The sequence below is a fragment of the Staurois parvus genome, unplaced genomic scaffold, assembly GCF_062004578.1.
Source record: "Staurois parvus isolate SC_StPar_1 unplaced genomic scaffold, SC_StPar_1.0 ptg000647l, whole genome shotgun sequence".
NCBI lineage: Eukaryota > Metazoa > Chordata > Amphibia > Anura > Ranidae > Staurois > Staurois parvus.
In genome coordinates this window covers 625,143-652,670 of record NW_028318443.1, presented here as the reverse complement: position 1 = coordinate 652,670, position 27,528 = coordinate 625,143, and the positions used below count along the sequence as shown (strand labels likewise).

At 43.8% G+C, this 27,528-nt stretch overlaps 1 protein-coding gene across 3 annotated transcripts in view; it reads right to left on the bottom strand.

Moving 5' to 3' along the window:
* CHD3 (chromodomain helicase DNA binding protein 3) overlaps nt 1-27,528 on the bottom strand; it is a 156,347-nt gene that overhangs the window by 67,805 nt on the left and 61,014 nt on the right. For all 3 annotated transcript variants that reach the window (XM_089694044.1, XM_089694043.1, XM_089694042.1), the window contains exons 7-14: nt 23,333-23,474; nt 20,598-20,782; nt 18,042-18,272; nt 15,566-15,769; nt 9,275-9,480; nt 4,440-4,571; nt 4,043-4,142; nt 900-1,091 (exon numbers count right to left, since the gene is read on the bottom strand). In XM_089694044.1, the coding sequence (XP_089550170.1) occupies nt 900-1,091; nt 4,043-4,142; nt 4,440-4,571; nt 9,275-9,480; nt 15,566-15,769; nt 18,042-18,272; nt 20,598-20,782; nt 23,333-23,474 (1,392 nt within the window). The remainder of the gene's footprint in view (nt 1-899; nt 1,092-4,042; nt 4,143-4,439; nt 4,572-9,274; nt 9,481-15,565; nt 15,770-18,041; nt 18,273-20,597; nt 20,783-23,332; nt 23,475-27,528) is intronic.

Sequence of the window (27,528 nt, the reverse complement as noted above, 5' to 3'; positions counted from 1 at the left end):
TCAATATCTGGTTGGATGGAGTAGCAATTCCCAATGTATTCTCAAATTGTGCTCCTCAGAGATTTTGGTTCTAGTTTTGCCCTTCGTGTGCTTCCTCTTTGAAAACAGTTATTCACAAATATAGGAGCTGCTGAAAACTGATGACATGAATAAGGCATGATTGTGAAGAGTGAGGGATTTTTCTTTGGAAGGACTGCCGGCCATACATGAGTCGAAATTTGACCGATTTTTCATCTGAAAATCGGACCTAAGAATAAATCGGCCGATTTTTGCTCTGTTAGTGGGTCAGTGGCACCGACCGATTTTCCGTGGTTCCTCCCCTTTTCGGTGATCGGGCATGTTGCAAAATTCGTGAAAAACAAACGATTTGCGACTCAATGATGGTCAAATCGTATGATCGTTTTTCCAAAAAGAATATGCGCATGAGCCGTGACCTGCAAGGAGCAGAAGTTTCATCTGTTATATGGAGGTGAACTTTATTACGCGTCAGCTGTTACCTGAGTGTCCACTCCTATGATGGGACTCGCGCAGGCTGCTTTTATCCTTAGTCCCATTGTGGACTTACATGCTTGATATACTTCATTGTTTGTGAGTATTATTCTGTGACTAATACATTTTGGTTTACTGAGGTAATGCGCAAGGTTGGTGCACTTTTAGTTTGTTTTGTGCTTCACATTATCGGGAAAAAAACAGAGATCTACACTCAGATAATATGGTAAAAAATGGGGGGGGGGAGTTAAACGTGATGGACCACTTGGTCTTTTCTGCCAATATTCCTCTATGTTTCAAACCCTTCACTACTCCGCCCAAAATAAGATTGGTTCAAGATATACTCTAAAACCACATATCTTCTCCATCCATATTTGCACATTTCTGTCACCAGCCTGCTGTTGACTTACCTCTTTATACAGGGAATACAGGAACACGATGGTCTGTATGGTCTTCCCTAGACCCATCTCATCTGCCAGGATGGTATCTGTGCCCTGGGCCCAGGAGAAGCGCAGCCAGTTCAGCCCCTCCAGCTGGTACATATGCAGGGTTCCTCCCGTGGCGGTCACAAACTGCGGCTGAGCTTCATATTTCACCGTGGGCTGTGTAAAGAATCATTAGAGACATTACACCCCTTACTTGTTGCACATTAATGCTTTGTTGGTAAGCTAGCATGGAGCAGAACAGCAGACGTTCAATCATTTGGATTCATTTCTTCAGATGTAGTATGTTGGTAACAAACTGGCATGCTGTTCTTTGCTTAAAGAACCTTAGATTGTACGCCCCTTGAGGGTTAGGGACCTTAGATTGTACACCCCTTGAGGGTTAGGGACCTTAGATTGTACACCCCTTGAGGGTTAGGGACCTTAGATTGTACACCCCTTGAGGGTTAGGGACCTTAGATTGTACGTCCCTTGAGGGTTAGGGACCTTAGATTGTACACCCCTTGAGGGTTAGGGACCTTAGATTGTACGCCCCTTGAGGGTTAGGGACTGATGTGAATGTACAATATATATATGTAAAGTGCTGCGTAAATTGACGGCGCTATACAAGTACCTGTAATAATGATAATAATAATAAAGGTGATATTGGCGATACAGCAGTTGAAGGTGTAGTATATAAATAAGCCTTTCTCAGCCTCTTTACTCAGGACGAACGCTTGAAATACACTGAGCAGCCATAACTTCGTAACCACCCACCTAATGTTGAGTAGGTCCCCTTTTTGCCACCAAAATAGCCCCAATTGACACAAAACAGCCCCAAATGCCACCAAAACAGCCTTGACCCATCGAGGCATGGGTGTCACTAGACCGCTGTAGGTATCCTGTGCTATCTGGCACCAACCATTATTAGCAGATCCTTTAAGTCTTGCAAATTGTAAGGTGAGGCCTCCATGGATCAGACCTGTTTTTCCCGCACATCCCACAGATGCTTGATTAGATTGATATCTGGAGAATTTGGAGGCCAAGTAAACACCTTGAACTCGTTGTTGTATTCCTCAAACCATTCTTGATCCATTTTTAGTGTGGCAGGGAGCATTATCCTGATGAAAGAGGTCATTGCCATAAGGGAATACCATTTCCATCAAGGGGTGTACTTGGTCAGCACCAATGTTTATGTAGGTGGTACGTGTCAAAGTAACATCCACACGAATGACAGGACCCAAGGTTTTCCAGCAGAACATTTCCCAAAGCATCACACGGCCTCCACCGGCTGGGATTTGATCAATGTATAGGCAGGTTGATTGTACCTAAGTTGATTCATCGATCGACTTGGGTACAATCAGCATGTCAGATATTTTACATACGATTACTGTGGATGGCTATAGCCACTACCAGTAATCATTATGTTGATGGGAGAATCAAATGATTTTCTTTCCTTCCACCTATGGTGGAAGGAAAGAAAATGAAATAATGTATGGGCTGCATAAGGCTACCCATACATGGCTCAGCTTGCAAGCTGAACAAAAGAAATCAAGTGATTCCCCCAGCCACACTAAACAGTGTGGATAGAAAAATCTGCACTGCCAACTATTTAATTCAGTGGCTAAATGGTTAGCACTTCTGCCTGGTAGTATTAGGTTTATTGGTTCAAATCCCAACTACGGCAACACCTGCCTGGAGTTTGTATGTTCTCCCTGTGCCTGCGTGGGTTTCCTCCTACACTCCAAAGACATGCTGGTAGGTTAATTGGCTCCTGTCTAAATTGTCCCTAGTATGTGTATATATGAATGTAAGTTAGGGACCTTAGATTGTACGCCCCTTGAGGGTTAGGGACCTTAGATTGTACGCCCCTTGAGGGTTAGGGACCTTAGATTGTACGCCCCTTGAGGGTTAGGGACCTTAGATTGTACGCCCCTTGAGGGTTAGGGACCTTAGATTGTACACCCCTTGAGGGTTAGGGACCTTAGATTGTACACCCCTTGAGGGTTAGGGACCTTAGATTGTACAGCCCTTGAGGGTTAGGGACCTTAGATTGTACGCCCCTTGAGGGTTAGGGACCTTAGATTGTACACCCCTTGAGGGTTAGGGACCTTAGATTGTACGCCCCTTGAGGGTTAGGGACCTTAGATTGTACGCCCCTTGAGGGTTAGGGACTGATGTGAATGTACAATATATATGTAAAACGCTGCGTAAATTGACTGCCCTATATAAGTACCCGAAATAAATTCAATGTCTTCATTGCAACCACTGTTCACATTTCCATCCTGCTTCAGCCAATTTTTAAATTGACTTTTGTTCGAGCCAGGTGTGCATGCAGGGCCCCCCTACAGCTTCAATTTTAGACGATTCAGAAAGAACCAGATGAAATTCAAGTCATCTATGTTGGATATCTCATTCTAAATCTTTATTATAGAGCTGTTCCCACTTTTTGTGGCTATAACAAGCTCCCCTCTTCTTTCTAGGAAGGCTTTTCTCAAGATTTTGGAGTGTGTGTGTGTGTGTGTGTGTGGGAATTTGTGGCCATTCGGCCAAAAGAGCACTTGTGAAGTCAAGTAGAGATGTTAGAGGAGGCCTGGCTCTCAATTCATCCCAAAGGTGTTCTGTTGGGTTGACATCAGAGCTCTGTGCTTTGGGGCCAATTTAGAGATTATTATTATTATACAGTATTTATATAGCGCCAAAGGGTATGCTCAGCGCTGTACAGTAGCAAGGAGGACATAACATGAGACAGGACAGTAACAATACACTACATGAGGGGTTCGAGGGCCCTGCTCTTTCGAGCTTACAATCTAGGAGGCAGAGAACTACTGTTCTCTTCTGAAGAAGAGTATTTTTCATTGCATTCATAAAATGCAGGACACAGTGTGAATCCTGCGTAGTCACACTCACAACAAGAACTCCATGACTGGAGGAGAGGCCACTCATGTGACTCCTCCTAGGTCTTTTTGTTCTCCTACTCATTTGAAAATTGCTTTTCTCGCTTCTGCATTTCCAAGCAAATTGTTGCGCTTTAGAAACCTGCAATCTTTTAAAGCAGGTATAGCCATGGTAATACGATACAGCTGCTTTACAATTGGCGCCTTCAGTGTTTTGTCAGGAAATATACTTACATCGCTGGTGGGGGAGCTGGGCACAACGTGCATGAAGGAGTCCTTGAGGTTCATCTTGAACTGAGGGGGGCAGAGGGCACTCTCTCCCATAACCTGTTCTCTGAAAGATAGAGGGCAGGTTAATGGATGATCCAGGAATAAGGTAAGCATCAACAGAGAAGAATAGTCTTCTATATTTTTTTTTTAGTTAGATTTACAAGTACAAAAATATTTTTATCAAGGAGTATTAATGTTTAACCTTCACCACTCCATATAAACCATCATTACTCAGATGTCACGACATTTTTCAGCTAACAGAAGGCCACAACCGGGACTATCCTGTAAAGGAATAAGCATCTTTCCCACAAGCCCCTAGTATCGGAAATACAGCTGTGACGTTCTTACAAATGACTGGTACCTGTGTTGCCAGTAGATCCGCTTGTGATAGTTGCAGTCTGGCAGTTTCATGTTGTCCTCCTCCCACGTAGACTGGTCATAGGTCAGATCCCTCCATTTCACCAGATAGCGATAATTCCCTCTCTTGTCCGCGCTACAAAACAAAGACAGACACCAAAGACATCAATGTGACATGGTCTGATTGTCCCTAAAAAGTTGCTCTAGACCGGCCTTTCTCAACCAGGGTTCCTCCAGAGATTGCTAGGTGTTCCTTGAGCAATGAGCAATTTCTGTCTCTCAGATAAATGATCATTGACACTAATGATCTTTTCAGCTGTCTATAGAGGCAGGCCTTCTCTCACTCACCACATATTCTTCCCACCGATCACGTACATAAGGAGCATTCTTCTCCCTGACCACATAAATACGAAGCATTCTCTTCACTGACCACATAAGTACGAAGCATTCTTTTCACTGATCACCAATGTAAGGGGCATTCTTCCCACTGATCACCAATGTAAGGAGCCTTCTTCCCACTGATCACCAATGTAAGGGGCATTCTTCCCACTGATCACCAATGTAAGGAGCATTCTTCCCACTGACCTCCAATGTAAGGGGCATTCTTCCCACTGATCACCAATGTAAGGAGCCTTCTTCCCACTGATCACCAATGTAAGGGACATTCTTCCCACTGACCACCAATGTAAGGAACATTCTTCCCACTGATCACCAATGTAAAGAGCATTCATCCCACTGATCACCAATGTAAGGAGCATTCTTCCCACTGATCACCAATGTAAAGAGCATTCATCCCACTGATCACCAATGTAAGGAGCATTCTTCCCACTGATCACCAATGTAAGGAGCATTCTTCCCACTGATCACCAATGTAAAGAGCATTCTTCCCACTGACCACCAATGTAAGGAGCATTCTTCCTACTGACCATCAATGTAAGGAGCATTCTTCCTACTGACCATCAATGTAAGGAGCATTCTTCCTACTGACCATCAATGTAAGGAGCATTCTTCCTACTGACCATCAATGTAAAGAGTATTCTTCCCACTGATCACCAATGTAAGGAGCATTCTTCCCACTGATCACCAATGTAAGGAACATTCTTCCCACTGATCACCAATGTAAGGAACATTCTTCCCACTGATCACCAATGTAAGGAACATTCTGTCAACTGACCCCCAATGTAAGGGGCATTCTTCACACTGATCACCAATGTAAGGAACATTCCTCCCACTGATCACCAATGTAAGGGGCATTCTTCCCACTGACCACCAATGTAAGGGGCATTCTTCTCAATGACCACCAATGTAAGGGGCATTCTTCTCAATGACCCCCAATGTAAGGAGCATTCATCCCACTGATCACCAATGTAAGGGGCATTCTCCCTACAGACCTCCAATGTAAGGAGCATTCATCCCACTGACCCCCAATGTAAGGGGCATTCTCCCTACAGACCTCCAATGTAAGGAGCATTCATCCCACTGATCACCAATGTAAGGATTATTCTTTCCACTAACCACCAATGTAAGGAGCAATCCTCCCACATACCACCAATGTAAGGAGCAATCCTCCCACCATTCACATATGCACGGAACTGTTCTTTACCCTGACCACAAACGTAAGGAACATTCTTTCCACTGATCACCAATGTAAGGAGCATTCTTCTCAATGATTACCACTGAGACCTGCAAATTATTTCAAGGGTTCATCCATGTTAAAAAGAAAAAAGTCTCTAAAACAAAAGTGGAGTGAAAATTCTAAACCAACTGCATACCTCATTATCAAACTGCAAATACCAGAGACTACCACAGACACGACAATTAATTTTTTTTTTCAGCTTTTTACTATCAATTTGCTTGTTGTGTCTGATCATTTCCGATGTGTGTATGGTCTGGAGAAAGGGCGGACTGACAACTCATGTGGCCCCCGGGCAATGGGGGATCATGGGGCCCCTGTGTCCTCGCCCACACTCAAAGCACACCCAAAAAAGCCTATGAAAGGTACCAGGGACATCTCATGGGGCCCGCTACTGACCCCGGGGCCCTCGGGCATTGCCCGAGTTCCCCAATGGTCAGTCCGCCCCTGGTCTGGAGTTTAGTCAAGGTGGAGGCAGAGACTAGGGGGGTGCTGCAGCTGAAGGGGAGGTCGGAGGGCAACATGAAATGGCCTGGTGGGCTGGATTTGGCCCACGGGCCTCATGCTCGACACATGTGCCCTAGTTGAATAACAATAAAGTGTAGCGCAACAGACTAATATCTCATATAAAAATAAAAAATAAACAATAATTAAAGTTCCATGAAAAAGTCTCTTACAACACCACTGTGCAATGCGTATAAAGTAAATCTTCTCTCTTTTTTTCAGTGCCACCACCATTAGGTGAAAAACCTGCTCGCCTCACTTTATGATCTCAATAGCTAATTATGCGCTCAACATGTGGACAGACTTGTGTACACCCCCTGTAGTCTTCCTCCAGCTGTTCTCCCAGCACCGCCACAGTATACACTCCTCCAGCTGACGTTCAAATATAATATGTATTATGGAAAACAGGAAAGTGGAACCATAGTGCTCTCCATTTATAAAACAATTTATCAGCACCCAGATTAAACACACTTACAAAATGTAAGAAACAAGTCAGCATATAATGTAGAATTTCGTTACATGGTTCACCACCCCGTTCTCCCAGATGGTCATCAGTTTAAAACGTCTCAGCTCCTTCCACCTCCTGATGACGTCATACGACGGAACGCGTAGGGTGGGGCCTGATAGCGCTACACCTGTCCTTTGAGAAGGAATTGCTTTGTGCTGGGATTTAAAGTGCCATACACATGTTTTTTATGTAAGTGCAATTTTAAGTGTTTTTTACCTAATAAATTATGGTTTTATGCTATGGAAGTTTCCATTTGATGTTTTTACGGTGGTGGAGGAGTACTATGGATGTACTGGAGGAGTTTTTACAAGCGACTGATCTGGAGGTGTTTTCACATATGGAGTTTGTTACTAGCGTATAGAGGTATCGAGATCACACAGACGGCCAACTTACTGCAGGAGAGAGCTGCAACACCTAATGCCCTATTTGACCTACCCTCCAAGGTGGTCAATTATTTGTAGTGAGTGGGGCTCTGGAGGAGGAGCACTTCGCACAGAGGATTGCTATGGATAAGAAGATTAACTATTGTATCACCTAGTATTCACATTGGATGCGGATGGGAATTTCTTTCCACATTGGAACTTTTATATGTTTGCACATTGATTGAGATTTTAATATACATACTTATTGTCGTTTGCATATAAGTTCATTGTACATATAGTTTGATGGTATTGTATATTTGCTATTATTTATTTTATAGCACAATTGGTGTTTGAGCACAATGAGTATATATATATATATTGGTTCCCTATTTAGTCACTGGGCAGGAGGGATATATTTGTCAGCCCATAGGGCATTGTAGTGTATGCACATTTGTGGGGACCCTATATTATTATTATTATTATACAGTATTTATAAAGCGCCAATAGTTCGCTCAGCGCTGTACATTACAAAGGGGGACAGAACATGTGACAGAACAATACCAATACAATGCAAAACATGAGGGGATTGAGGGCCCTGCTCTTTCGAGCTTACAATCTAGGAGGGAGGGGATGGTGGCACAGGAGGAGATAGCTGTGGGGGATGGGGTGGTAGGAAGAGTGGAGGAGATCGGCAAGTTAGCAGGGGGTGGGGTAGGCTTCCCTGAAGGGTTTTCAGGGTGCGCCTAAAGGAGAGGAGAGTATGTGATAATCTGATGGGTTGGGGCAGGGAGTTCCAGAGGATGGGTGACACCCTGGAGAAGTCCTGGAGGCGGGCATGGGAGGAGGAGACCAGGGAACTAGAGAGAAGGAGGTCTTGTGAGGAGCGGAGTGTACATGTTGGGCGGTACTTGGATATTAGGTCAGTGATGTAGTTCGGGGCAGTATGGTGGACAGCTTTGTATGTCAGTGTTAGGATTTTGAATTTGATCCGTTGCGCAATCGGAAGCCAGTGGAGGGATTGGCAGAGGGGGGTGGCGGAAAAGGAGCGGTTGGAAAGGTGAATGAGTCTGGCAGCCGTATTCAGGATCGTCTGAAGCGGGGATAGCCAGCGGCGAGGCAGGCCAGTGAGGAGGGAGTTGCAGTAGTTGAGTCGTGATATGATGAGGGAGTAGATGAGCTGTTTAGTGGTTTCTGGGGTTAGGAACGATGTTGCGGAGGTGGAGTCTGCACGAGCGTGTTAAAGATTGGACTTGGGGCTGGAAGGATAGATTGGAGTCCAGAATGACACCAAGTACTCTGGCCTGCGGGGCGGGTTTGATGGTGGCGTTGTTGGATGTGACAGAGAAGTCAATGGGGGGTGGTGTCTGGGCTGGGGGGAAGACAAGAAACTCAGTTTTGGAGAGGTTCAGTTTAAGGAAGTGGAGCGACATCCAGTCTGATATGTCGCTCAGTAGGTGTGTGATTCGGGCGGAGACCGAGGGGGTGAGGTGGGGGGTAGTAACATGTAGTAGGGGAGTTTATTTATTTATTTATTATTTTTCCAGTAGAGGCAGAGCAGCAATTTTTATGTTTTTAATAATTGTTTATTATTTATTTTTATATGAGCTATTAGTCTGCTGCGCTACAATTTATTGGTATTCATTTTGGTACAGGTGTTGTGAAGTCACTAATAGTGTTTTAGCCGCAACTATTTAGAGCGCTATCATATTATTTTAGGGTGTGTTGCTCTGATTGAATAGGGGTTTACATGTGCCCTACAGCTTCAAGACAGACAGCCAATGCCAGACTGAAATTACATCCCTGCTTCACAATTTGGCCTCTTAATCCCTCACCTGTGATTGATAATCCTCTGTAAGGACATCCACTCGGGTTTAATGCCGTAGCGGTAAAACCGCTCCTCCATATCGGAGTATTCAGCATCCTTGCTCTTCTCACTTTTGCCCTCATCTTCTCCTGAGCCATAGTCAAAAGGCGGCGGCTCGTCCATGTCATTCTTCCTCTGGAAGTTGCGGTACATAACCATGTGAAAGATCTCCAGCTGGAAGAAATGTTGAAGGAGAACAAAAAGTGATCTATGCATACAAGGGTCCTTTTATAAAACAAACAATATGGCTTTTAGAAACATTCCCAACGAAAATGCATGGACCTGAATGGTTCACCACTACAGAATATTTGTGAATGTTGAGAATGAGTAGCTTTACTATGTACCCCTTACATGATGATGTGGGGAGGGGGGTCTGGGGGCCCTTACTTGTAAGTAGAGCTTCCAGATTATAAGCCCCCCACCTGCAAACCCCAACAATCACCAGGCCAAGATTGTGGGGAACAGGCACTTGTCATCATCAACATGAAGTGCTTTGCAATGCCCCTGGCATGGTACCACCACCAAATTGAGGGCATGTGGTATGATTCAGGGTGGTGATGCACATTCACCTGCTCCCCCCTTTTCTGGCCACCCAAATTGCATGCTGAGATAAAGGTCTGGAATAAATTATGGAAAGGGGGAACCTCACTTTTTTTTTCCTTGCTTTTTGAGTGAGGTTCCCCCTTTGAAATGGTTTTAAAGTCTAAAGGTTTTTATTACCTTAATGCATTTTGTGCATTAAGGTAAAAACCGCCCTACTACCTGTCCTACCCCCATTTCAAAAACACTGGCCGTTTCCAGCTCCAGTACTGCTCCCCTCACGTCCTGCTTTCACAGGAGAAACTGACGGCAGCGGAGCCATAGCGGCCGTCAGTCAAACTCCTGTAAGGAGCAAGTGGGGGTGTGGCTTACTGGTGCTGTGTGTATCTATGGATGCACACAATCTAGTGCAGGACCCAGTGGAAGCGTGCTTGCATGGGTGCCTCCTTAGCATCCAGCTTGCTACAGGTCGTACTCAAAGGACTAAAGAGCAGATAGCGCCAGCAGGGACTGCCAGAAAAAGGAGGTATGCAACCTTTCTGTGCAATATCGTTGCACAGAGCATGTAAGTAGAATCTTTTTTTTTATTAAAAAAAAAAAAAGGTGCTTTTATTATCACTTTAACCTCCCTAACGGTCTGATTATATCAGTATTTCTGTGCTCAAAGCGGAACATTTTTTAGCATGGAAATACATATTTGTTTTATTGTAGGCCTGTAATTCTTAGGAATAACTCACTGAAATCTGTCCCAACGAGAGTCTAGTAAACATCCCGGGTATGATAAACTTTGGGACACTAAATCATAAATTATAATATAATAAATAATCATAAAAATAAGAAGAAATGTAATCCAATAATGTAATCAAACCAAAAACACTGAAATGTGAAATAGAGCGCCAAGTTCGCACATCGCTGAGCTCAGTCGCAGAATCGTTTTCAGTGTCTGATGAGGAATTTCCCCCACGAATCATTATCACTCAATTCTGCAAGTGGTTCTCATTTACTATCGCTGTTCTCTAGCCGGTCTAAAACCGCTTTTGACCTAAAGGGACGCTTTTTGGACGCCATGGACGTTTCTCAGTTTCCAGGCAGAAAGAACATTAAAAATGCAGGCAGGGCGCCGGACAAAGCACTCGGGACAAAATGTATGTGAAATGGTTTGATACAGGAATGTTATACTATGTGATTTTAGTGATTTTAGTGAATGTCACTTTTTGTCATTTTCAAATTTCCCGCCGTTCCATCCCCCGTACATCCCGACGTCGCAGGGAACGGAACCCGGAAGGCAGATGCTGGCACTGGCCGGAGGACATGGCCGGGGATGCTGCAGGGGGGACATCGCGGGAGCGAAGGACAAGGTAAGTGCAGAAGGGATCCCGGAGCAACGCTGCAGTGTATTCCCGAGTGTAGCTCGGGGTTACGGCTTGTGGTGCTGAAACTTTACCCCGAGCTACACTCGGGAATACCGCCAGGGGGGTTAAAGTCCATTCCAAACTGGAAGGGTCAGGTATGGAATTTGAGGGGGATCCCATGCCATTATTTTTGTTCCTTTTTTCATGACGTTCTCTATAAAATCCAAAGCAGACCTAAAGAGCCTGGTATGAATTTTGAATCATGCTTTGCTTTGCCTAAATGCACAAGTCAGTCAGGAATCCCTGGATGACAGCTGAATGTGACAGAGAGGGATGAGTTACTGGTTGTTAGGACGCTGGCAGGTGCTGGCTTCCTAACAACCAGGAGAAAGCTGTCACATTTCGAGGTTGTAATAATACAATTGCTAAGTGTTTCTCTTCACACTACAGCTGGAGATTCCTTCAGCCTTTTGCACAGGAATGCCCACAGACTGTACTCCGTACAAAAGTCTCCCTCAATATTTCCCCCGTTGGTTGAATCTTCTTGGCTTATAGTGTCAGGATATTTTATCTATTGGTGAATGTTGGCTCTCATGATGGAATGCTTTACAGCTATTTTTTTTTCTTAGGATCAAATGCTACTTTTGTCCGTTGTAAGGAAACAAGTAAACTATTACCGACATATAACACTTATGCCCCGTACACACAATGAGAATATCGGACGAACGATCGGCCGGTTTTTTTTCGCCTGCTAGTCTCACATCGAAAGTGAAAACGTTACTAAAGATACGAAAATTCTCCTATGAAAGCAAAGAATTTCGAAAGTGATGTCATGTATTGCGTTGTATTTGTATTGTATTTTCAGACGACTACTTTACTGATTAAACGAAAATCGTACGATCTGGTATCGTACGAGAAAAATGTTTGCGCTTGTCCCTTCGGATATTGTCGTACGAATTGTCGTGATCGACTCTCAAAAGCTGCATACTAACGATCCGATGATCGGACGATCGGTCCTTATACGAAAATTTTCGTACGATTTTCTTATAGTTTGCACGAGGCATAAGGGTGGTGGGGGGCGGCAGATTTTTTTGTGTTGCGTAGGACAGCGCAAAACATAAACACGCTACTGGCTGCAGCCACTGATCAATGTATTCTGACAGCACTGGGAGCTGCTACCAGAATCCAATGGGGTTGATTTACTAAAGGCAAATCTACTGTGCACGGGAACTGCAGCTGATCCAGAGCTTAGTAAATGAGGTAAAGCTTCACTTTGCAGAGAATACCCAATCACATGCAAGGACAACAAAAAACAGCATTTTTGCTTGCACATGATTGGATGATAGAAATCAGCAGAGCTTCCCCTCAGATCTGCACAACTGCACTTGCAGTGCACAGACTATTTGGCTTTAGTAAATGAACCCCAATGTCTTGGCTGGGGGTTCCTCCATCCATCTCCAGCTGAACAAAAAAAAAAAACTAACAGTGTATGGCCAGTTTTAGCCTCTGTAGCTATCCAAGGATCCCAAAAAGCAGGCCCAGTGATGTCACCCCCCCAGGCAAGCTGACCTGACACAACATAAGGAACTTTTTTTTTTTTTCCTTCCAACCTGTTTTTCTTTTTCTTTCACTTAGTGTTATATCATGTGGAAAGGTGCTACAAAAGAGGTACATTTTGCACTTTCTTTCAAGGTCCACTTTAAAAATGAAATTACTTGTTTTTTGTTTCTTTTTTTTTCTTTCCCCTTTTCTCTCTTTTTAAATTTTTATTACGTTTTTATTAGTTTCAATATCTCAATATTACAAAATTCAATGATCAAATCATTCAACAAAACAAAGAAAAACTTTTCCCTTTTCTCATTGAACCCAAAGTTCCCCTACCCAATCCTAATCGTACCTACCCACCCACCCATTTCTACCCCTATTTTTCCCAGTTCCTTCCCTTCCTCTATTAGACTCCATGTACACTGCAGCTGATAAACTGACGTTTAGGAGCTTTTCTGCGTTTTTGTCAGCAGCCCGCCCCTGAACTCTCCCCAATGTTTTCCTATGTGTCCGTGTACACATCGTCGTTTAAAGGCAGTTGAGCTTACAGTCATTTTTTTTTTAAACGTCCCAAACTTGCGTAAAGGAGTAGATTTTATCAACATTTCAAACGCTTGTAAATGCAGCTAACCGCGTTTATAAGCGTTTGGAATTTTTTTTTAACTCTTCCATTTCCAGATGCTGTCCAGAGCCTTTTTTCACCATGAAAAATGCATGCAAAGCGTTTTCCCGGTACTCAAATGGACCCGGTACACCGTACTTTGAGGTTTCGCATGAAAGAAAATATGTTAGACACGGCTGCAATAATTTCTGCACAGAAATGAGCCGGAATACATCCAAACGCCACAAAAAAAGAGACAGCTAATCTCAACACATACTGCTCTCTCTGCTTCTGCTTTCTCTATTTCTCTCAAAATGTCTGAAATAGTTAATTTTTTACTGTTTTTCAGTGCATTCTGGGCATTTTGGAAGGTCTCCTGAGGTTATCTTTAAAAACGCTTCTAAACGCAAACGCTCATAAACACGGTGTGCAAATGTGGCTAAACAGACATTTTTTTAACCTACGTATTCCAGTAGTCAGTTTCCATCGTTCAGAAGTGTTCCGTCTACATGGAGCCTTAATCTCAGGATCTCCCTCTCTTCTTCCCTATCTTCCTACCTCCAATTTCCCATCTTTTTCTTTTTTCTCTCTTTTCTTCCCCTTTCCCCTCTTTCCTTTCACCTTTTTTTCCTTTTCTTCTTTTTATGCATGACCTCTCTTTTCATCATTCTCTAATCCAACCAATTCAGCATGTTTGTTTGATCTTTAAACCCATCCCACTTTTCCCATTTTTTTTAGATCTCTCCAATCTGCCTTCAACATGATACAGTTCCTCCATCCTATAACTATAATTTACCCTTTTTATCCAATCTTTTATTTTCGGTACTTCCTGCTCCTGCCAGTATTTGGGTATCAATCCCTTTGCTGTGTTTATTAGGTGGACTATCATCAGATTTTTTTTTATTTTTCTACAGTAACCTCAGTTATATGGAAAAAACATGTGCCCGGATCTTTCAAGATAATAGTCCCCAAAATCTCTTGTATTAACCACTTCCAGTCCGGACACTTTCACCCCTTCCTGCCCAGGCCAAATTTCAGCTTTCAGTGCTATCACACTTTAAATGACAATTGAGCGGTCATGCAACACTGTACCCATATGAATTTTTTAGCATTTTTTTGAGACAGATAAAACTTTATTTTGGTGGCATCTATTCACCACTGGGATTTTTTTTTGCTGTATAAATGAAAAAGTCCAAAAATTTTGAAAAAAAAGTGTTTTTCTTATAAACATTTGCAAATAAATAATCTTTCATCATAAATCTTGGCCAAAATGTATTCAGTTATCTTTTTAGTAAAAAAAATAACCCAAATTAGTTTATAACCAAAAATTATAATTTTTTAAAAAAACATTTTTATTTTTTTCTTTTATATTATTGTTTTTTTTTTTTACATACTGTCACCCTAGCAGTACAGTGTCACCATAGTGACACTGTACTACTTGCGGGGGGTGATGAAGATTTTTTTTTTACACTGATTGCTTTTACACCCATAAAGACTGTAAAAGCAATCATTTCTCTTTCTCTCTGGCTGCATTCTTGCAGTCATTGAGAAGTACTGAGTGAGCTGTGATTGGTCACAGCTTGTCACATGGTACTAGGCTGTTGTGAATAGCCCTGTACCATGTGATCTCTGTGATCATTCACAGATTTTACACGTAGTAAGCAATGATGTCAGAAGTGCCATTTTGCTTACACCTATTCATTTGATCACTGATTGGCCAATCAGTGATCACATGAAGGGGACCACACACAGAGGTCCCATACAGCAATCGGTGTTCCGCTGTGTCCTCCGGACACAACGGGCACCGGATCGCGGTGCTGCGCACTCCCAGGGAGCGGGCACAATCCAAAATGGCGGGCACAGTTTATGAACGGCAACCCGCCCCTGCACTGTCACCGTCCGGGCGTTTATATACAGCGGCCGGACGGGAAGTGGTTAAGTGAATTATATCCTCCCAATATACCTGTATCTTGGGACATTCCCACCATATATGTGACATTGCTCCCTTAATACCACAAAAATGAAATGACTTGTTGATTTGCTGTTACACAGTGTCAGCCTCCTGCTGCACTGGTCTGACCGACTCCTGAAATCTAGATGAACACCACCACTCGGTTTGAGGCCTCTGGAACCTCCTGCTGCACTGGTCTGACCGACTCCTGCAATCTAGATGAACACCACCACTCGGTTTGAGGCCTCTGGAACCACGAATCATACACACCTGCAGTTCAGTGATCCAGCTACAGTGCCAATATGACATGCCGTGCCATTTCACAAAGAATTCTCTCTCGGACCTGCCTTGCAGGATTATGGGCTGTTCCTGATCTAGAGGTGGATTGGGTTCCTGGGGTGGCTGAATTCCTTCCGGGGGAACACCCCAACGCCAGTGTAGTATTTTCTGAACCTTCCCTTTCAACCGTGGGCACTGCAGACACGAAGGAAACCTTTGTTACAAATGGGTATGACACATTATACATCCTGCATACACTTCATGAGAAGGCTGAAAGCTTCTTGAAAGATTCTTCAATAGATAACAGTATAATATGAACCTAAAAACAATAACATAATATGCTGACAGGTCCTTAGATGTGGTGGCTGCACTGGTTTTCTTTTTTAGCCCTTTTTTTCTGTATTTTCACCTGGCGATCCTGCCAGTAACACACTTCCTGTCCTAAGGTGACCACGCCTATTCACTGCACCATAATTATTGAGGAGCAACATTGTCACCTAAGCTGCTGGCTTCTCAATTTGAACTAGGCACAGCTTCATCTTCATCATCATATCATGGTGGGGGAGAAGCCTGATCCTGTAGTTTACAGAGGTGAACTTGGCAGGACTGATGACACTGCTTGGGATTTCGCAGCATCAGAGGCATTGTCTCCTAGATTGTAAGCTCTGAGGAGCCGGGCCCTCTGTTTCCTCTTGTACCAAATTGTATTGTAACTGTACTGTCTGCCTTCATTTTGTGAAGCGCTGAGCAAACTGTCGGCGCCATATAAATCCTGTATAATAATTGTTTTGTCATTTCGCCACAGAATGTTATGAAATCACTAGATTTCTGGGAGGATCAACCTTTTCTCTTTTTTTTGCACTTATCGAACAAATATTAAAGCAAAACTTTGCTCTCTAAATTAACTCACTTTTAAATCCTTAAGCTGCTATCATTAGTAACAGTGAAGAAAAATGTCATATTTACTTGTTTTAAGCAGTTTTGTTTTACATTTCTGCAGTTACTTCCTGGTATCAAGAAATGATCCCATACATCCCAAGAGGCTTCAGGGGAGGAGGGGTTTTCTCAGCTAAGCACACCCTCCTTCCTACACGCCTGAGCTAAGGGCAGATGGATTCCAAGAAGTAAATGCTGCATGAATCATCTGCCCTTACTCAAGATGGCCACAACCGGAAATGATAAGGGGTGTTTTTCACACACAAGTAATTTCTCAACAAAATAAGAAAGCATGGAGACACTGAAGAATGGGTGAGTGTGCTTTAAATAATACAAATGAATTAAATTGCTTTTTTGGTTTGTGGTACTCATATGCACTGTAGTTCCATTTTCTATTTTTTTTTTTTTTACCCCTTGCCCTCCAGAGGATCCCCCCCCCCCCCCTTCCTGACCAGGCCATTTTTTGCGTTACAGAGCTGCGTTATTTTAACTGACAATTGCGCGGTCATGCAGCACCGCACCCAAATGAAATTTACATCCTTTTTTTCCCACAAATAGAGCTTTCTTTCCGTGGTATTTTATCACCTGTGCGGTTTTTATTTTTTGCGCTATAAACACAAAAATACTGACAATTTTGAGAAAAAAATATTTTTTTACTTTTTGCTATAAAACATATCCAGTAAAGAAAATTTTAAAAATCAAATTTGGTCATAAATTTAGGACAAAATGTATTCTGCTCCATGTCTTTGCTAAAATATCTCCCTATATGTGTAAATTAATTGGTTTATGCGAAAGTTATAGCGTTTACAAATGGCGGTATATATACTTGAATTTTTTTTTCTTACTAGTAATGGCGGCAATTAGCAAGTTATAGCAGGACTGCGGCATTCTGACACTGGGGGGAACTGACTTGGTGTCACTGACATCCCCAGTGACACTAATACAGTGATCAGTGCTAATAAAAAGCACTAACACTGTACTAATAGCACTTGGCAGGAAGGGGTTAACATGTGAGGCAATCAAAGGGGTAATTGTGTGCTGTTTCAGTGTGCTGAGTGTTTTCCACTGTAAGCACACTGGTTTGTATGGTTCTGCATGGCAGAGCTTTACAAAGCAGTGTGCAGGAGCTGACAGGGGAGAGATCTGTGTTGTTTATACACAGGTCTATCCCACTTCGGTAATCTAGGAGATCGCCGGGTGCTGGCGGGGAATCACCGGCTGGGACCCGTTGATTGACAACCGAGGCCATGAATGGCGGTGCGGGTAGGGCGCACGCCCCCTACAAGAAACTGCAAAATCACGTGCCGCCCTGTAGCAGTATTTCTCCTATAGGGTGGCACAGAAGCAGATAAAATGCATATTTTAAAATGCAAACAGCAGAATTGCCTGAATTCAACCTTTTGCAGTCTTAATTATTACATTTTTGTTTTTAGGTTCAGAAATACTTTAAACAGTTACAATTATACTGCACATGTTATGTTATGTCTATCCTGGGTTCAGTTTCAACTTTTTGAGGATGCACATTTCTCACCGTACACCGTGGGCACAGCCACTCTCCGTGCGGGATGTCGGGCAGAGGGGGATTTAGGCAATGGATGTGATAGGAGGACACACAGGCATCACAGCATAACAGTTCTCCACCATCTTTGCACACACGGCAGAACTCCATGTGGTCATCCTCCTCCTCTCGTCTGTCCCGTCGACGCTCTTCCATCTCCTCCTCTTCCAGATCTTTGGCCTCCCACTGGATTCCTTCTTTCTCCTGCCGACCAAAAGTCAAGAATAAAAAAACACAAAATGAACAAAGTCTTTATTCTACCTGGTAGCTGAACTCCAAAAATAAAAGGCACAAATTAATGCAGCTCTATATTCATTAGTAATTGTTTTTTTTTTTTAATTGCAAGTGGTCTAGGAGTCAGCAGTACCTAATTTTGACTTGGTATCAGCCTTTTGCAGTCTACTGTACAGTAGAGCTCAGAGAATGAGAGGGAGAAGCAGCACAAGCCCAGAAAATGAGTGGCCAGAGCTAATTAGCAATGATGGAAGAGGAAGCAGGATGTCCTTTCTTGGAGCCTTCAGGAAGGATAAAAAGTGACTTCTGAAGGAAGATGTTGCAGCCATTTAGGCCCTAACTGTTCTGACTACATCCAGGCAGTGAAGTAAAATCTTCTTGGCATGTTTTGGAGCAGGACATAGGGAAGGGAGAATAATGTTTTTATTAAGGTGAAAGGAAAAAACAACCTGGGGAGGAAGGCAGGTCTGGGTCTCAGGATCAATTTTTTGTTCCTATGTTTAAGACTAGAAAAGGCTCCTTGCTAAAGAGGGCCATCAACTCAACATGCCTGACAGAGGTAATGCCCACCAGAAAGGCCACCTTATTCAAGAAACCTTCCAATGGGATATCCTGAATCAGTTCAAGGGGTGGTTTTGAAACAAAAGTAGCAGATTCAGGTCCCCTGATGACATAGGAGGTCAGAGTGGGGATTGACACAAGTAACTCCTTCTGTAATGGTCTTGACAAGAGAGTGCAAAGTCAAAGGTTTTTGGAACAGAATGGATAAGGTCAAAACTTGTTCCTTTAGAGTACTAAGAACCAGATGTTCTTAGTACTCTAAAGAAGAAAAAAAAATGAAGAACAAAGTACTCTCAGGGGTTAGAGTTCCTCCTTTTGCACAAGCCAAAGCAGACCCTCCAAGTGTAAAGGTAGATCCTACAAGAGGTGGATTTTCTTGCCTTGAGCAAGATAGGAATGACAGCAATGTCATTATCCTTTAGGACCTGGGTTTCAACATCCATGTCGTTAAAGGCAGAGGCTGAGAATCAGGGTGGATCCCTGTGGGCCCTGTGACAGGCAGTCCGGCCTGTTTGACAGAGGCTAAGGCTCATCCTTCAGGAGTCTGTGTCCATCTACCAAGTTCTTCTGGGCCTATATGCAGCTATGAGAATCCTCTGAATCCGTTCTTCCACTATATTGTGGGGTGGTCGAGGGAGAACTTTCACTGGGGGGGAAAAGAATACACCAGTCTAAAATTGGACCAGGGAACCAGCAGGGCTTCCACTGCAAAGGCCAGAGATCTCTGAACCTGCCCACGAACCTGCCCACGAACCTGTCCAGCTTTTTGTCGAATCTGGAGGCCATGATATCAACATTTGGTGTTCGCCATTTCCGAAAGAGCATCAAGAAGATCTTAGGGTGGAGGCATTGGTGACTCAAAGAGTCCGTTTGCCAGTTTTTCACTCCAGGTATGCAGATAGCGGACAAGATTGAAATACGGCTGTCTGCCTAGGAGAGAATTAGGCTTGCTTCGTTCATGGCTACCTGACTTCTGGTACCACCTTGATGGTTTAGGAAGGCCACAGCACTGGAAAGTGATAGTGAGCTCTGACGCAATATGTAGTTAGATTTTGATAGAAGAGTCAAAGAATTTCTTTACAGGAGATGTCCATCAGCTAAGGACAGTAGCAAAAACCTGAAGTCCCATGGAGTGGGCGGGGTTCTATGGTGTATGGGGACGTTCCCTACAAAGATTTTTTCAGTGACCAATCACAAAAGGTAGCGGCATTTAACTTATGGTCTATGACTTGCTGTCCTGTATGATTAGGATATTGTTTTAACTTTTTTTTTAGGGATGCATCGATACCGGTATAGTTGCCGATATCGAGTATTTTCATGAGTGCTCGTAAAAATACCCCCGATACCTTAACCAATTCTTTGCAGTGCAATTTGCTCAAATGGACGCAATTTGCGTCTCAAAGATTAGCATGTATTTTGAACGGGAATGCGGTTCCTGTCCAAATCGCATGCAGTTTCCCCACTGCTCCTGTGTGAACCCAGGCTTGCCATAGCTCGACTTCATACAGGAGCGGCACGGGAAGCCTCCCTGAAGGCATCCCATGCTGAGTGGTAGGAGAGGAGATGGGAGATCTGAATGCCTCACTGCTTTCTTTCCTCTCCTTGCAGCGATGACAGTTCAGGCTAAATGGCATCTGATTGGTCAGCACCATCCCTGTGATTTAAACATCCCTGAATCCAAAAAAGAAAAAAAAATACCACAAAGTGCCATTGAATTATGGAATAACAACTTACACAATGAGGACAGCTCCACTTGCCCTGAGGTGCTCGCTCCAGCTCTGGCTCCAGGCACACCAGGTGATAGGCCCGTGGACAGGTATCACACAGGATAATCTCACCCCCCTGCTGGCAGACCTCGCAGTAGTCCTGGTGGTCAGTTTCATAGCCCTCCCCAGCAGAGATGACTTCATCCACGACAACTAGAGTGAGTCACAACGGGGTACAAAATAAAAACAAATTAAAAAGCTACTCAATGAAAAAAAAAATCAGTCTACCCTAAGCTGATATAACAGCAGGAGTGGAGCCACTCCCAAGGTGGGCAGGAACACTGAAAAGTCCAATGGGAGAGGGAGCAGAACTGGGAACTAGGGCAGGAAGATTTCAACATTGGCAGTCCAAACAGTAAATAATTTACGATGCCAGACACTGTTTCTGCCCCCTACCCATAGCCCACCTGTGAGATGAAAAGGGAACAGAGTGAGCTGAGCTGCCGAGTCACTGCTGGGGGGGAAGCTGAACTGCTTAGTCACTGCTGGGGGAGGGAGCAGGGTGAGCTCAACTCCCATGGCACTGTTGGAAGGGGGAAGCTGAGCTGCCGAGTCACTGCTGGGGGGGAAGCTGAACTGCTTAGTCACTGCTGGGGAGGGAGCAGGGTAAGCTCAGCTCCCATGTCACTGTTGGGAGGGGGAAGCTGAGCTGCCGAGTCACTGCTGGGGGGGGGGAAGCTGAACTGCTGAGTCACTGCTGGGGGAGGGAGCAGGGTGAGCTGAGCTCTTATGTCACTGCCAGGAGGGGGAAACTGAGCTCCGAGTCACTGCTGGGGGGGAGAAGCTGAGTCACTGCTGGGAGAGGGAGTGAGATTAGTTGCCAGGAGGGGAAAGCAGGGGAAGCGGAGCTACAAATTCACTGGTGGGAGGAGAAGCAGGATGAGCTGAGCTGCTGAGTCAATGCTGGGAGGGGAGCAGAGGAACTGAGCTGCCACATTCGGAGGTAGAAGCAGTGATAATTGAACTACTGAGTCACTGCTGGGAGGGGAGCAAAGAAGCTGAGCTGCCACGTTCGGAGGTAGAAGCAGGTTGAAGCTACTGAGTCACTGCTGGGAGGGGAGCAAGGTGAGCTGAGCTGCCAGGTCAGGAGAATGAAGCTGAATTGCTGAGTCACAGCTGGGAAGGGGTGCACAGTAAGCTGAGCTGTCACACTGGGAGGAGGATACAGAGGAAGCTTAGCTATTGAGTCACTGTCAAAAGGGGGGAGCAGAGGAAGTTTTGCAGCTGAGTTTAGCTGAGTAACAAACAAGGATTAATACCTTAAGGCCAGCTGTATGCATATACAGAATGTGGCAACATGGTGGTGGACCTTATGTGTTGCAGCCACATACAGTATACTGTAAGTGTACGGCCAGGATCACTGTTTTGGGCTGAAAGAATGCTCAGCTGCGTGCCTCCATCAGTGCAGCTGTACCATAATTGTTTGGGCACCAGTAAGAGTGCTCCTGATCACGTAATCACTGTGAGAGTCAATCAAAGATCACATGATCAGGAAGCCCATGTAATACATCATAAGGATCTCTTACAGGGCTGGCTCCCACGTGCAGAAAGTGAAAAAGGAGACCTAGGGTAACAATATGTGGACACTTCCAATAAAATGTAAGACCTTCATCCATAGGAGAACTAAGTATAATGCCTACTGCACACACACAAGCACTTTCACAGACTGTGTTTATTACAAAATGACAAGTTCTCTTTAACCACTTCCTGTCTGGCCCATGTATATAAACGGCCAGACGGGAGCAGTGCAGGAGCGGGTTGCCATTCATAAACGGTGCCCGCATTTTAAGCCTGTGCACGCTCCATGGGAGCGCCCGGCACCGTGATCCGGTGCCCGCTGTGTACAGAGGACACAGCGGAACACCGATCACTGTACGGGACCTCTGTGTGAGGTCCCAATCATGTGATCACTGATTGGCTAATCAGTGATCACATGAATAGGTGTAAGCAAGATGTCACTTCTGACATCATTGCTTACTACTTTTGAAATCTGTGAATGATCAGAGGTCACATGGTACAAGGCTATTCACAACAGCCTTGTACCATGTGACAAGCTGTGACCAATCACAGCTCACACAGTATTTCTCAATGGCTGCAGGAATGCAGCCAGAGAGAAGGAGAAATGATTGCTTTTACAGCCTTTATGGGTGTAAAAGCAATCAGTGTAAAAATTTAAAAAAAAATCTTCATCACCCCTCCACAAGTAGTAGTGTCACCATTGTGCTGCTAGGGTGACAGTATGTTAAAAAAAAACCACATAAATAAAAATATTTAAAAAAATTAAAATTTAGAAAAATTATACTTTTTGGTTATAAACTAATTTGGGTTATTATTTTTTTTTTACTAAAAAGATAGCTGAATCCTTTTTGGCCAAGATTTATGAAGAATGATTATTTATTTGCAAACTTTTATAAGAAAAACACTTTTTTTCAAAATTTTGGGACTTTTTCATTTATATAGCAAAAAAAAAATAAAAATGCCAGTGGTGAATAAATACCACCAAAATAAAGTTTTATCTGTCTCAAAAAAATACAAAAAAATTCATATGGGTACAGTGTTGCATGACCGCACAATTGTCATTCAAAGTGTGACAGCGCTGAAAGCTGAAAATTGGCCTGGACTGGAAGCGGGTGAAAGTGTCCGGACTCGAAGGGGGGGAAAGTGTCCGGACTTCAAGTGATTAAACTTCTACCTCCCAGTTACCTTTCTTCTTCTTCTTCTTTTTCTTCCCCGCAGGTCTCCCTCTCTTCCTCTTTACCCTTCCTGAGGCATCCGAGGGTGCAGAGGAGCTATGGACGCTGGAGTTCTCCAAGTCAGACACTTCGGCAAGTTCCATCTCCTCACTCTACAGGACGGCATAACATCGGAAGAAGGGGTCAGCACAATACTACACAGTGAAAAACCATCAGCCAAGTAAAATTCTACATCTGCACATACTGGTAGACATTATTCAAGACTTTCTGGATCAAATATCTTATGTTGCTGCATTTTCCCTGACCAGAATCATCTTGTCATGCTGCTCAGGTATTTGAGAAAATATTAAAAAAAAAATCTGATTTGCTACAGAGAAGAACAGGCAGTTCTTATTTTTTCAGTACCAGTGTCTGCAGTAAACAGTCCCAGTGTTTGGAAGGGCACAGCTAGCAAGTAGGGGTGCACCGAAATAAACATTTTGGACTGAATCTGAAAATTCAGGATGCACTTGACTGAAAACTGCCACCAAAATGGATAGTTTTTAAAAACATATATATATATACACAGTGGGGATCGAAAGTTTTTGCACCCCAGCTAAAAATGTGTATTAATGTGCATAAAGAAGCCAAGGAAAGATGGAAAAATCTCCAAAAGGCATCAAATTACAGATTAGACATTCTTATAATATGTCAACAAAAGTTAGATTTTATTTCCATCATTTACACTTTCAAAATAACAGAAAACAAAAAAATGGCATCTGCAAAAGTTTGGGCACCCTGCAGAGTTAATATCTTGTACTGCCCCCTTTGGCAAGCTGAGACCTGCCAGTGTGATGGATTGTTCTCAATCATGGTCTGGGAAGACCAGGTGATGTCAATCTCAAAGGTTTTAAATGCCCAGACTCATCTGACCTTGCCCCAACAATCAGCACCATGGGTTCTTCTAAGCAGTTGTCTAGAAAACTGAAACTGAAAATAGTTGACGCTCACAAAGCTGGAGAAGGCTATAAGAAGATAGCAAAGCATTTTCAGATGTCAATATCCTCTGTTCGGAATGTAATTAAGAAATGGCAGTCATCAGGAACAGTGGAAGTTAAAGCAACATCTGGAAGACCAAGAAAAATATCAGACAGAACAGCTCGCAGGATTGTGAGAAAAACAATTCAAAACCCACGTTTGACTGCACGATCCCTCCAGAAAGATCTGGCAGACACTGGAGTTGTGGTACACTATTCCACTATAAAGAGATACTTGTACAAATATGGTCTTCATGGAAGAGTCATCAGAAGAAAACCTCTTCTACGTCCTCACCACAAAAATCATCGTTTGAACTTTGCAAATGAACATATAGACAAGCCTGATGCATTTTGGAAACAAGTTCTGTGGACCGATGAGGTTAAAATTGAACTTTTTGGCCGGAATGAGCAAAGGTACGTTTGGAGAAGAAGGGGCACAGAATTTAATGAAAAGAACCTCTGTCCAACTGTTAAGCATGGGGTTGGATCAATCATGCTTTGGGGTTGTGTTGCAGCCAGTGGCACAGGGAACATCTCACGAGTAGAAGGAAAAATGGATTCAATAAAATTTCAGCAAATTGTGGATGGTAACTTGATGCCATCTGTGAAAAAGCTGAAGTTAAAGAGAGGATGGCTTCTACAAATGGATAATGATCCTAAACACACCTCGAAATCCACGGGGGATTACATCAAGAGGCGTACACTGAAGGTTTTGCCATGGCCTTCACAATCTCCTGACCTCAACATAATTGAAAATCTATGGATAGACCTTAAAAGAGCAGTGCGTGATAGACAGCCCAGAAATCTCAAAGAACTGGAAGACTTTTGTAAGGAAGAATGGGCAAAGATACCTCAAACAACAATTGAAAGACTCTTGGCTGTCTACAAAAAGCGTTTACAAGCTGTGATACTTGCCAAAGGGGGCAGTACAAGATATTAACTCTGCAGGGTGCCCAAACTTTTGCAGAAGCCATTTTTTTGTTTTCTGTTATTTTGAAAGTGTAAATGATGGAAATAAAATCTAACTTTTATTGACATATTATAAGAATGTCTAATCTGTAATTTGATGCCTTTTGGAGATTTTCCATCTTTCCTTGGCTTCTTTATGCACATTAATACAAATTTTTAGCTGGGGTGCCCAAACTTTCGATCCCCACTGTAATTGTATTATTTTTGACATTTTAATTAATATCATGAATTTAACCTCTTGGTGCCGGCGCCTCCCAGCCCTTTAAGAGTTTCAGGAGCCGGGAGGCGGGGCAGGGTTTTAGTGTCATGTGACAGCCGTGATTTGCCATCACGGCGGTCACATAATCGGGAAAGGTCCCGATCGAAAGGGGAGATCGGGACCTTTCTGGGAGTAGCGAACATATGTGCTGGGAGGGCGCAGGGTGTGTGCTCTCAGCACATATGTATTTTTTAATTGCATGCAAATACGTGGCCGCTCGACGTCAAGGCCCAGACGCCGAAAGGCTGCATATTTGCGTGCGATCGGCGTCAAGGGGTTAAATAAACATAAATTTAAAAAAATACAATCCAGTAATGAAAAATAACTTTTATTGAAAGTAACACACAAACATTGGACAGAAAAAAATTAAATATGTATAAAAGGGTTCTCTACTACTCCCTAAAAGGTTTCAGTTTGTTTTTCAATGGAGTTTTACAGTTTATAGGTCACATTAAAGGTGGAAAAAGTTCTGAAATTACTTATCTTTGTCTAATTTTTTTCCATCACAGAAACCTGACATTTTAACAGGGGTGTGTAGACTTTTTATATCCACTCAACGTGATTTTGCATAGGGGGCGCGCGCATGTGCCCTACCTGCACAGCTATTCGCGGCCTCAGCTGTCAATCACCGAGTCCCAGCCGGTGATTACTTGCCAGCACCCGGTGATTGCGGAGCATTAACGACGGAGGGAGAGAACTGTATGTAAACAATACAGTTCTCTCCCCTGTCAGCTCCAGCACACTGCTTTGGATGGCTCTGCATGGCAGACCAATACAAAGCAGCAGGCTTACAGTTGAAAGCTTTAACACAGCCCACAGTAAAACACACACAGCACACAGGTAACCCTTTGATCTCCCCACACGTCAACCTCTTCCTGCCCAGTGCCATTAGTATAGTGTCAGTGCCAATGACAGCTCGGGGCATACTGTGAACCGGCCCAAAATTCAGTACATATTTTGGGTTGTGGACGCAGCTGTGCGTATGGGCTCATTAAATACTATAGTGCAGGCCCCTCCCTCCTGTCAGGTGCCCCCACAACAAGCAGCTTTTTATGTCTTTTTGTGTCCATTCACACACAGAGCAATGGCTTAGCTCCGCCCCCTCTCTCTGCAATGGCTGTGATTGACAGCAGTGGGAGCCAAAGGCTTGCTGTCTCAGCCAATGGCTCCCGCTTGCTGTCTCAGCCAATGGCTCCCGCTTGCTGTCTCAGCCAATGAGGAGGCAGAGACCCGGGACAGCCGAGGCTGTTGTGCACATCGATGGATCGCGATGGGGCTCAGGTAAGTATTGAGGGGGCTGGTGGCACTGCTGCACACAGAAGGTTTTTTACCTTCATGCCTTTACAACCACTTTCAGCATTAAACCCCTTCCAGTCTGCCTAACACATGTGTGGCAGCAAAAGGGTGGTCTTTAATGCCTACATGATGCACATATGCGTTGCCGGGCTGGCCAATGTTTCTGTGCTGAAAGCGTGCTCACTGCACGCTCCCAAGATTATGTCAATATTCCCATTGCACACATTCCTGGAACAGGCTCAAAAGTAGTGGGTGCTGCAGCAACATCCAGCTGGAAACTGGAACCATCATAGATCAACTTTCAATGTCACCCGAAAGGTTTTTTATTGAAAAATTATCACATCACAAAAGGAAAGGTGCACCGTATTGGAGTCACGCAGGGCCCCTTCATCAGGCATGTGATCACACACCTGGCAAAGGGGCCATGAGTGGCTACAAAACATTGCACCTTTACTTTGTGATGTGATCATTGTTCAATAAAATATAACCTTTTGGACAACACTGGTGATCTGTGGTGTGCTGTCAAATATGAGCGTTAATCACTGCACGATCCCATCCCAGACCAAGGTGTAAAAGACAGTTCTTGGTCCTGTTAACCTCTCTAGCGGTCTGATTATGTCCATATTTCTGTGCTCAAAGCGGTATATTTTTTTGCATGGAAATATG